The sequence below is a fragment of the Vigna radiata genome, chromosome 6, assembly GCF_000741045.1.
Source record: "Vigna radiata var. radiata cultivar VC1973A chromosome 6, Vradiata_ver6, whole genome shotgun sequence".
Lineage (NCBI taxonomy): Eukaryota > Viridiplantae > Streptophyta > Magnoliopsida > Fabales > Fabaceae > Vigna > Vigna radiata.
In genome coordinates this window covers 29995187-30007146 of record NC_028356.1, presented here as the reverse complement: position 1 = coordinate 30007146, position 11960 = coordinate 29995187, and the positions used below count along the sequence as shown (strand labels likewise).

The following is an 11960-nucleotide window of genomic DNA, read 5'->3' as shown; positions in this document are numbered from 1 at the left end:
TTCATGAACTGAAGGATATTGTACAACATTTCGAGTCTTTCTTCGATCCCTAAGTTCCTTCCATACAGCAGCAATTTCATCCTTTAGACTTCTCATTTTTTGGTTGTTTCTTCTAATTTTTTCCACTCATGCAGCAACTGCAGATTCAAAACTATCATCACCTTTTTCAGGTGCTTCTTCACTCCTTCCCACTGCATCCATATCGAATGCAACACGGATGATGGGATTTTGCTGATCAGTGGATGAAAGGTACCCATCAAATTGTACCTATCAAAATCAAAATTAAATACCTCATTCAAGTAACAACTTTACAATTCAGAAAAATACATAAATATTTTATGTTCAAAAAGTTACTTACCTCTCCTTTCTTAAACAAAACATATATTTCTTTAGGGTAATAATCTAACGAACGAAATCGCCCAAGCCGCGAAAATACCTTGCGAGAACTATTACCATGCAAACAAAGTTGTTCATACACTCAAAGCTACAATGAAAGGAAAAAAAAAAGTAATGAAGAAATTTCTTACAATCAATGCACTTAATGAATTGACTTAATACCACAAACAAGAACAATGAGTCATACCTGCAAAACAACAACAACCCCACTTATGCTTAAAGAATCATCAATCTCTCCAGTCAATATTTTCTTATTACATCTGTGTAGACTATGTACAAGATATGTATGTATCGCAGTACTCCAATCATAATTACACAAAGTATCCAAATCATCTAACACTAGACAAGGCATGTTACAAACATGTCTTGCCTTTCTAGGAAACAAAAACACCACAAAACAAACTAATATATACAAACGACAAACGACATCTACATCAAGATCTTCATTAACAACAATGTTATTAAAAATGTTTATCTTGTCTTTCAATTTCATTGTGCTTGAATTAAACAGTTCTCCAACTTTACCTACAATTGATTCATCAAAAGGAACCTCTAAACCCCCTACTCCTAACTTTAAAGTCATGACCATGTCCACCACATTAAAAGGAACCAATTCTTGCCTAACTCTAAATGATTGATGGTGGGGAACCCATCGACGAACCATCTGTTTCATCAGTTTCATGTTTAGCTCTATAGGATCTACAATTTCTAACAACCATTTAAAATGAGTTTCCTCTATGCGCCTCTCATGCCTCGATCGTAGTAAAGTATTCATGTGCACAATATATGATGATTTCATCCAAGCTCGACATTGCCACTGTAAAATAGTACAAATTACGAACATTCATTTTAGTGCTCCAAAACAACAAATAAATCAGAAATGACAAAACTGTACTTACTTTGCTTTTAGAGGATTCCATTTCGTCTTACAACTAAACTAATGGCGTCCCTGAAATATTAAACCACCTACAATTAAAATTCTAAAACAGTTAAATAAATATTAAACCACATACAATCACAAATTCTCTATTTCCATATCATATTAACTATGAAGTAAGTTGCAACCTATCATCATCATGGCAACAATAGCAATAATCGTTTTCCCAATTTTGGAAGGAAAGGAAGATGATCAAACAAAATTTCATTGATCTTGCTTGGTACACTTCTTACAACTTCTCCTGTCCCAATCTTATAATTGAACAAGGGGTTCAACATATAATGGAACTCCGCGGAAGGTACTATCCCGATCTTGTTCGTGTATTTTATTTTAATTTAAAAGTTCGTGATGGGATTTTTTACACAAGGGTCAAAGGTGTAGACATTGTCTTGGACAATGATATTTGGATAAATGTGGCAAAAGTTCCTGTATTAGAAAATTCGCAGATTGTTCCCAGTGATTTTGCCCACTTCAACAAAATAATGGTGTACCAGTCGTTTCTCCGCAATCCTCGTCAACACAACGCTCGTCTTTTCCTTGTTGGAGGACTAAAGATGGAAGAGCGTCTTTTGCACTACCTAATCGTGTGGCTCCTGTGTCCTAGAGGGTCCAACCATGCACAGTGCTCTAAGACTGATCTCATCATAATGTACGGGATACTTCAGAGCATTCCACTCAACTGGCCTCATCTACTTCAAACCATCATGTACAAGGCTAAAAGGTTAGATGTTGCAACTCTTCCATACCCTCTCCTTGTCTCTCAGATTTATGAATATAAAGAAGTAGATGTCTCCAATGAGCACTATGAGACTGTGCTTCCGGGTCATAGAATTGGAGATAATTACCTTAGGCAAATGGGATTCATTAAACAAGGGGACTCCTATGTTCACCTTGAGGGTGCTGCTGGCGGTCAAGTAGATAAAGATGGAGATGCAGATATCCACATGCCTGAACCCACAAATGTTGCGGGACCATCTCTCGTAAATGAAGATTATAGTCTAGAGAGTCTTTCTAGACAAATGTCTGAGATGGCTAGACTTCAACATGAGATGATGGCTATCCAAAATACCCGCCATGAAGAGATATGTACTCATCTCAAAAGCCTGGATGAAAGGATATTAGGATTAGAGAGACGCTTTGATAGTGATGAGAGTGATGAGTTTTAGAATTGCCTTGTGTGTTTTATTGTATGCCTTGCAATTTCAAAAATTAAATAATATTGTGTGTTTCATTGTATGCCTTACAATTTCAAAAATTAAATAATATTGTGCATACATTCTTTTATTAAGGGGGAGAAGATAGTTTACATCATACAACTTTTTCTCTTATGATAAAAAAAGTGGGAGAAAATTGTTTAAATCCTTTTTATTTTCTAATGCTCTCTTCCTTTATGAGTTGTGTTTGTTTCATATTATAAAAAAGCTTTAAACTTGGAGATAGTTTTTTATCATCATCAAAAAGGGGGAGAATGTTAGCAAAAATTTAAAGATGAAGTTTTGATGATGTACAGAATTGCACAACACAAGATCCAAAAAGACTACCTGAAGATCCATTATCATTAAAAAGCTTTTGTAATAATCATATTTGATGTATTATTGAGTAGAGATGTAATAGGGTTTGATTCATGTACCCTATATGTAATTAATCATTTTTCAGAATAAAAAACAAGTTGTTTTAATCGATTAAAGCTTGGTTTAATCGATTAAAACGAGGCTGACACAACAAACCCAAATGGCTCTGGTATAATCGATTATTTCCTAGATTAATCGATTAGTTAATCGATTAAAATTAAGTATAATCGATTAACACTAGCCTTTAGTGGTTTCTGATTTGAAAAAATAGCCGTTGTACTCATTTTAATCGATTAACACTAATATTAATCGATTAAATGCTTTAAAATGGCCAGTTTCTAAAAATGGAAGAGCTCTGGATTGAGTCTATAAATTTGGCTCGGTGTTTCTACCAGGATCTACTCTTCCCTTGTGCTTCAAACATCTGAAATCATTGAGAACATTGTGTTATTGCTGAAGCTAAAGAAACTTTTGTCTGCAAAGCTGTGAAGTGCTACTGCGGTGCAGAGGAATAGCTTGTTCATCCTTGGTGCGTCTGAGGAAGCGCTTAGAATAGAATCATCCTTCGTGAAGTATTCGAAGGAGGTGGTCATCCTTTGTGAAGACTCAAAGGAGGTGTAAGTTCATCTCTTGTGGTTTCAAGAGATGTGGTATTCTAAACTCTTACAAGTTAATTTTCTGCGTGATTATTAATTGTAATTGTTTTGTGTTTAGTGAAAAAGGTTTACCTTGTTGTTGAGATAAACGACTGGAAGTAGGATCTTTGTGATCTGAACCAGGATAAAATCGTCTGTGCAATTTTTCTCTCTTCCTTACTCTATTTATTTCAGTTTAATTATCCGCTTAGTAAGTGAATTCGAGAAAAATACTAAAAGGCACGAAAAAGTCATATAACCAATTCACCCCCCTCTTGGTTTGTTATTCCACGCTAATAATTCCGCTGCAGCCGATTCTAACATCCATCACGAGTTCCTTTGTGGGAGGACATATGTCAGCAACAAAGACTTTGATTACATTTCGAAGCACTATGTTAACGTAATAGTTTGGGGGAAATGCACTGAATGAACGAACCTAAATGAAAAGAACCAAATAATGAGTAAGAATACCAAAAGTTTTCAAATATAAATAAAACTACAAATAAGATGGATTACAAGGTTAAGTATCAAAACGGAACCAAGACCGATATGTGGACCAAAATTTGGATCTTCAAGAACTTTCTTATGTAAGGACGCCTTCATAGTCGCAGTAGGGTCCTGGTCACTAGTAAATATCACATAACATTAAGTTAAAGAACCAAAGTGTATGTTATGGTTAATTATTACCTTTAGAGTCAGTTGCATATCACCCAGTCCATTGGGGTGACACTCCTTAACAATACAAACAACAAGTGGCAGCATTGACACTGATTTTTCTGTATCTAGGTGAGTGACGTTATTAATATCTCTATCTTTCACAATATCTGCATTTGACTCTTAATTTTAGTAACATGTAAAAATAAAATTACAATGACAAAGTTTATAGAATTACTGACCATGGTGTTTGATGTACATCTCAGTCCATTTCCATGCATTGGAATTGAAATCTCTTTCATACGTTGCTTGAGCAACTTCCTCAGCAAATTGTTGGGTGGTACGTGGGTCATCACTTATCCTATTCATAATTGTTGCCTGGACATTCCTAATTGGACCAGGAATTAATGATGATGAACTATCACATTTCTTCAAGAACGATTGAAGGACGTCCTCGTCAAAATCAAGACCTTCCCAAGCATCCATGGTCTTTGTATCTAAAAGAAGAATAAATATTTTTAACAAAAGATATTAGGTAAGAATATGCAAGCATGTTAGGAATACACATTACTTCGAACAAGTTGTGTGGAATGAAAATGAGAGTGACTTCCTATAGCATAAAGTTTGTTCGTATATAAAGACCAAAAAAATGACCATTAACTTTTTATTTAAATAATATTTTAACATTAATTTATTATGGATATGACTATTGAATGCTTAAGAAAAAGTTAATATTAATTTTTTTATTTACCTACTATTATAACATTTTTGTTTTCCTTCTTCACCTTTATCACGCATTTAATGAAGGAGATATCACGAAAAACATTCTGCAGATCACTTTTTCACATCCTCCCATGCAATAGGAAAGCTTTGAGCTTCTAGTTAATATTAATTTTTTTATTTACCTACTATTATAACATTTTCGTTTTCCTTTTTCACCTTTATCATGCATTTAATGAAGGAGATATCACGAAAAATATTCTGCAGATCACTTTTTCACACCCTCCCATGCAATAGGAAAGCTTTCAGCTTCTTAATGAAAGATGCATTTAATGTAGGAAAATTTAAAGTTACTTGCACACTCCACGTATTGACACCTTTTCCCTACTTAATTTATGACATGCATTAAATGCTCAATCCTTCCTTAAACACAATAATCTGTACTGGTCATTTGTTGTGCTTCATCTTCTTTGATTTAATTGCTTCTACCTTAAACAATTCAACTTTCGAACTTTCAACTTTTGCATTAGTTGTGCTTCTTCTCACTAGACGTCCACTTTCATGACTATTTCTTTCATTCATGTGCATTAAAGAAGCTTTTAAAGGCATTGTTTGGTAGTTGGTCATTGGTCAGAAGCACAACAACAACATTAAACGAGGAGTAAATTCATTGAAGTCCTTCAACTGTAAGTTTACCTGGATATAAGTTCCATTAATAAATTTTTTATTCCTTCCATTCTGTTCATTGTATTAGTGGAACCATTTGTTACAAATTGCTTGGTATATTTATCATCTTTTTTTTTTTTTTCGTTTTTAGATTTATTTATTTATTTAGCCATATTGCCAGGTAATACATTAAAGGGTTGGACAGTTGGACAGTTGGACAGTTGTCCAGAGAACATGACTGTGCTTGGTGAAAGCAATGAGGAATTTTTTACCGTACATGATAGTTGTTTGGAGTTGGTTCCTACTTTGAACATGTGTTTTGACACTATGGAAGAAGCAAAGAAATTTTATTCTGACTATGAAAAAAGATGTGGTTTTGGTGTTTGAACAAGAACTTCTAAAAAGGACGACAATAACGAAGTGTACTACTTGAGATTGATATGTTCAAGGGAAGGTAAATATGTTTCTAACATTCGTCCAGAAGTGAAAACTCTGCCTAGTCAGACTAATCAATGCCCTGCTGGAATAATAATTGCTTGAAAAGATGACAAATGGGTTGTAAGGACTGTAGTTGTAGAGCACAATCATGAGCTTTGTCCACAAACCTCGAATCTAATCTGTGCCAATAGAAAATTAAACATGCATGCGAAGCACGCATTAGAAGTTAACGATGATGCCAGTGTACGTATTAACAAGAGTTTCCTTAACATGGTTGGTGAAGCTGGTGGATATGAAAATATGCAATTTATGGAGAGAGATGCTAGGAACTTCATTGGTCAACATAGAAGGTCAATTTGTAAGGAGGGGGATGGTCAAGCGCTGCTATGTCACTTTTCAAAAATGAGAGACCTCAATAATGATTTCTTCTATGACCTAGAAATGGATGAAGGAAATATAATTACTAGTCTATTTTAGGCGAACACTAAAAGCCGAGCTGCTTGTGAGGAATTCGATGACGTGGTGTCTTTTGATACCACTTATTTAACAAAAAAATATGATATGCCATTTGCTCCATTTGTGGGAGTAAACCATCATGGACAATCCATCCTACTTGGTTGTGGATTACTCTCATTAGAGGACACTAGGTCATTTGTGTGGTTATTCCAAAGTTGGTTAAGATGCATAGGCAACAAGGCACCAGACAGTATTGTAACTAACCAATGTAGGGCCATGGCTAATGCAATTGAAGAAGTCTTCCCCACAACAAAGCATAGGTGGTGTTTGTGGCACATAATAAAAAATATACTTGAAAAATAACAATGGTATAAAAATTATGTTGGTATCAAAAGTGATATCAAAGTGCTTGTCTATGACTGCTGTTCTACAACAAACTTTGAAATCGGTTGGAAAGAACTACTTAGAAAACACAACTTAGAAAATAATGAATGGTTATGTAATTTGTACGACGAGAGACACAAGTGGGTGCCTTGCTACTTGAAGAATCATTTTTGGGCTGGTATGTCCATAAATTAGTGAAGTGAGGGAATGAATGGATTCTTTGATGGATTCCTCAATTCCAGTATGACACTTCAACAATTTGTGGTTCAATACGATAATGCTCTTAAATTCAAAGCCCAAAAAGAAATAGAAGCCAACTTCTCTTCCCTCAATACCAAGGTTGCATGTGGGTCTCAATCACCTATTGAAAGACAATTTCAAGTTGAGTACACACATGCAAAATTTGAGGAAGTACAGATTGAGTTTCAGTCCAGGATGAATTGTTTCATCAAAGAAGAGTGCATGTGGGATGGAATATGTGCTGCCAAATATTACCATGTTGAATTTGATCCTCTTACAAATGATACAAGATGTTATTGCCTACTCTTTGAGTTTAAAGGTATCATTTGTCGGCATTGCCTATTGGTTCTCGGTCAGGAAGATGTACAAAATGTCCCCTCCAAATTTGTTCTTTGCCGTTGGAGCAAAAATATCCGAAGAAAGCACACACTGATTAGAGCAACTTATAGTTCTTTGCATCAGGAACCCAAGATGCAAAGATACCAATCGTTGTGTAAGCGATTTTATGACATAGCTGAGGCTGCATGTGAATCTGAATCTGCATCTCATGAATTTGAAAAAGAATTGAATTGTCTTGGTAAAAAGTTTGGAGTCACTTCATCATTACGGAATAACATAATAAGTGAGGGAGGACAACTCAGGTATGACAATCCCTTGACCGATACTCCATCGTACACCGCATGTGGAAGTAGTGATGTACTTGTTCGCAGTCCCGTAGTGGTGAAGCGTAAAGGTCGACCAAGAACTAACAGGTTGAAGTCAAGTGTTGAAACATTAAGTAGAAAAGGGAAAACCGCTTCAAGGAAACATGCTTCAACAACAATGCTTCAACAAAATGTGAGTACTTTCATTCATGTTAAACTATAATCATGCATTATTTTTGTGACATGGTGCTGATATATGTTGGTTAGTGATCTCAGGAAACAACATGTAGTGTTACACAATCTGAAGAGGTCCTTTGTTATTCAACCGAAACGCAAGAAGTTTCACAACTATCTGAAATGGCTTCACTTGGGTTTATGTCATTGTTATCTACTGTTCATAATAATTTTGATAACTCACAATGTTGATGTATGTTATTATTAGATGATCTCTTATTTCGTTATATTTTTCAAAACTGTTGTGCACAATGTTGACAGGTTAATCTTTGGAACTAGATGATATGACATTAACTGCTTTGGTAATCGATTACAATGACAATTGTAATCAATTATAGTAGCATGTCAGCCAACAGATGTTGTGGCGCTACATCCACGTTTAATAACCTCCATCATTTCTGTAATAACTTCCCTGCACCCAGGTTTAATAGCACGTCCACCCAAACAGTTTCCTGCCTCACCCACTACCCCATTGTTATTAAATACCGTTGTAACCCATTTCCCCAATGAAAACGTTCATGATGCCTAACACATATAACCTCCAATCCCCTTTGAAAACCCTAAACACCACTAATGGCAGATCATGCTCACAAGAAACTTAGGGCTTCCTCTTCCACAGGGGGACGTCAAAGTCACCCACCACCATCCCCTCCATTGTCGCCACCATTAACAAGTAACGAACTGTTCTCCAACAACGAGCAATATGAAAGGTTCTCTGCACATTTCTTTGAACGTCCAATCATTGAAAGGAAGTATCTTGACGACGTGTTTTTCGAACCAGGGGAATTCAAATTCTACGACATTTTGACAAAGGCTGGGCTAAATGATTTTGTTGCTTATAGACGCCACTACTACCCCGAATTAGTTCGAGTTTTCTCCAACAATATGCGTATATCAGAATCTGGAGTAATTCGAACCGAGGTTAAGAAGTTCAAAATCACTATCAAACCTTCTCTTTTTAATAAACTAACTTCCATTCCTTGCGTTGGTGTTCGTTTTGAAGGAAATCTTGTTGACGAGTGGAAGGAGGAATACAATTCTGTTACTGCTAGGCAATTGATTTGTAAACCAGGTCCAAGTCCAATCAATAGAGGTAGATTATTGGCTGGGCGTATGAAGTTTGAATGTAGGATACTTCATTATGTACTTTGTCGGATCTTACTTCCTCGCTCAACGAATGTTGCATAGGCAACGAAGGAGGACATTATGTTGATGTGGGTGCTGATGAATTCTGTTGAGATTAACTGGGGCCATATCATTCGAAATAGGATGAAAAAGGGCTACAAGGGACAACGCCAACTCCCATATCCACATCTAATTACCACATTCATGGAACACTTTGGTGTCCCTACACAAAGTGATCCTTTAACCCAAGTCAACGATAAACAGAGGATTGGTTTCGATGTTTTAACATTAATAGGTTATGAAAAAAATGCTGAAGGAATATGGTTTTACAAAGATGACGTTGACAATGCAGAAGAAGAAGGTAATGAAGACCCACAGGTTGGTAATGAAGAACACGAAGAAAGACAACCGTCTCCAATTCCAGATCAATCCTCTTCTACCACATTAAGTGAAGTAATCACACAAATACAAGATCTCCGCATGTTCTTGAGCGATAGATTAGACACAATTGAAAGTCGAGTTGGAAGTGTGGAGGAACAACTTATTAACTTCCGCAACGAATTTGATCGACAATCGGCTTCTTAGATTAAATTTCATTCTTGGGTGTTATGTAACTTTTCTTTTCAGAACTTGTTGTTTCGTCAACTTTTGTTAAGTCTATATATTAATGTATGTGGCTTTTATTATTGTTATCACTTCTCACATTACTCAATAAACTTCATTACGACTTTTTACGTGTGTTTCATATTGAAGAACCAACATATAGTTTTCAAAAGACTATCTTAACGAATATGCAATCAGGCTTAACCAAGACAAAAAAAAAATAAAATTGAAATACACTGCAGTAAGGAGTGTTAGGGAGCCACCTTGTAATTTGTTGGTAGCAAGCATGAACATTTGGTACAAAGTCAGTTCTGGTACTGGTAATCGCTTACAGTGTCATTATAAGCGATTACAACAGCACCTGGGCTGTGCAATTTGCTGCTGGAAAGTTGCATCCCACCTCCCCCACAAATCCACTTGCTCTTCCCTTAGCATAGACCTTCACCCCATGGCAATCAGGCTAAACCACAAGACAAAAAATTAAAACACACTGCAATAAGGAATGTTAGGGAGCCACTTTGTAATTTGTTGGTAGAGAGCATGAGCTTTTGGTACAAAGTCAGTTCTGGTACTGGTAATTGCTTACAGTGTCATTGTAAGCGATTACAACAGCACCTGGGTGTGCAATTTGCTGCTCGAAATTCACATCCCACCCTACCCACAAATCCACTTGCTCTTCCCTTAGCATAGATCTTCGCCCCATTGCTATCAACCCTAACAAAGACAAAATAAATTGAAACACACTACAGTAACGAATGTTATAGAGGCACTATGTAATATGTTGGTAGCAAGCATGAGCCTTTGGTACAAAATCAGTGTTGGTACTGGTAATCGCTTACAGTGTCATTGTAAGTGATTACAACAGCATCTGGGCTGTGCAATTTGCTGCTACAAAGTCACATCCCACCTCACCCACAACTTCAATTGCTCTTCCCTTAGCATAGACCTTCACCTCATTGGAGTCAGGCTTAACCAAGACAAAACAAATTGAAATACACTACAATAGGGAATGTTAGGGAGCCACTATGTAATTTGTTGGTAGCAAGCATGAACTTTTGGTACAAAGTCAGTTCTGGTACTGGTAATCGCTTATAGTGTCATTAGAAGTGATTACAACAAAACCTGGGCTGTGCAATTTGCTATTGGAAATTCACATCCCACTCCACCCACAACTCAACTCGCTCTTCCTTTAGCATAGACCTTCACCACATGGCAATCAGGCTTAACCAAGACAAAAAAAATTGAAACACAATGTAGTAAGGAATGTTAGGGAGCCACTATGTAATTTATTCTTAGTAAGCATGAGCTTTTGGTACAAAGTCAGTTCTGGTACTGGTAATCGCTTATAGTGACAGTGTAAGCGATTAAAACAACACCTGGGTTGTGCAATTTGCTGCTGGAAATTCACATCCCACCCCACCCACAAATCCACTTGCTCTTCCCTTAGCATAGACCTTCGCCCCATTGCTATCAGACCTAACCAAGACAAAATAAATTGAAACACACTGCAGTAAAGAATGTTACGGAGCCACTATGTAATTTGTTGGTAGCAAGTATGAGCCTTTGGTACAAAATCAGTTATGGTACTGGTAATCGCTTACAGTGTCATTGTAAGCGATTACAACAACACCTGGGCTGTTCAATTTGCTGCTACAAAGTCACATCTCACCTCACCCGCAACTCCACTTGCTTTTCCCTTAGCATAGACCTTCACCTCATTGGAATCAGGCTTAACCAAGACAGAATAAATTGAAACACACTGCAGTAGGTAATGTTAGGGTGCCACTATGTAATTTGTTTGTAGCAAGCATGAGCTTTTGGTACAAAGCCAGTTCTAGTACTGGTAATCGCTTAAAGTGTCATTATTAGTGATTACAACAGTACTTGGGCTGTGTAATTTGCTTCTGGAAATTCACATCCCACCGATCCCACAAATCCACTTGCTCTTCCCTAAGCATAGACCTTCACCACATGGCAATCAGGCTTAACCAAGACAAAAAAAATTGAAACACATTGTAGTAAGGAATGTTATGGAGCCACTTTGTAATTTGTTAGTAGCTAGAGAGACTAGATGTTTCAAGTGTGGATACAAAGGGCACTATTCAACTGAGTGTCGCTTCAAAAAGTCCACCTATATCCTTGAACATGAAAGTAATAGTGAGGTGTCATCCTCCAGTGCGTCTGAGTTATCCTCATCTGAAGAGGAACATGAAGCTCCACCTTGTGATGGAGATCTTCTCATGGTTAGGAGACTTCT

The 11960-nt window shown here is 36.6% G+C and overlaps 2 protein-coding genes across 2 annotated transcripts; one reads left to right on the top strand and one right to left on the bottom strand.

Moving 5' to 3' along the window:
* Positions 1-3292: 3292 nt before the first annotated feature.
* Positions 3293-4679, bottom strand: LOC106763685. Its single transcript, XM_014647851.1, has 5 exons — positions 4436-4679; positions 4227-4363; positions 4056-4157; positions 3862-3975; positions 3293-3328 (listed from the first exon to the last, which is right to left on the bottom strand). The coding sequence occupies exons 1-5, from the start codon at positions 4677-4679 to the stop codon at positions 3293-3295; spliced, it is 633 nt and encodes a 210-aa protein (XP_014503337.1).
* A 365-nt stretch (positions 4680-5044) lies between these two features.
* LOC106763684 (protein FAR-RED IMPAIRED RESPONSE 1-like) lies at positions 5045-9917 on the top strand. The gene is made up of 3 exons (XM_022782422.1): positions 5045-5599; positions 5761-7934; positions 8018-9917. Exons 2-3 carry the CDS (start codon positions 7065-7067, stop codon positions 8165-8167), a joined length of 1020 nt encoding a protein of 339 aa, XP_022638143.1. The 5' UTR covers positions 5045-5599; positions 5761-7064; the 3' UTR covers positions 8168-9917.
* Positions 9918-11960: the final 2043 nt, after the last annotated feature.

Excerpts from the sequence above, each read along its gene's own strand:
- LOC106763684 (XM_022782422.1), top strand. The coding sequence starts at position 7,065 with ATGAATGGATTCTTTGATGGATTCCTCAATTCCAGTATGACACTTCAA. Across the intron at positions 7,935-8,017 it reads CAACAATGCTTCAACAAAAT|GAAACAACATGTAGTGTTAC; the intron begins GTGAGTACTTTC and ends TAGTGATCTCAG.
- LOC106763685 (XM_014647851.1), bottom strand. The coding sequence starts at position 4,679 with ATGGATGCTTGGGAAGGTCTTGATTTTGACGAGGACGTCCTTCAATCG. Across the intron at positions 4,364-4,435 it reads GATGTACATCAAACACCATG|ATATTGTGAAAGATAGAGAT; the intron begins GTCAGTAATTCT and ends AGTCAAATGCAG. Across the intron at positions 3,976-4,055 it reads CCGTTTTGATACTTAACCTT|GTTCGTTCATTCAGTGCATT; the intron begins GTAATCCATCTT and ends CTTTTCATTTAG.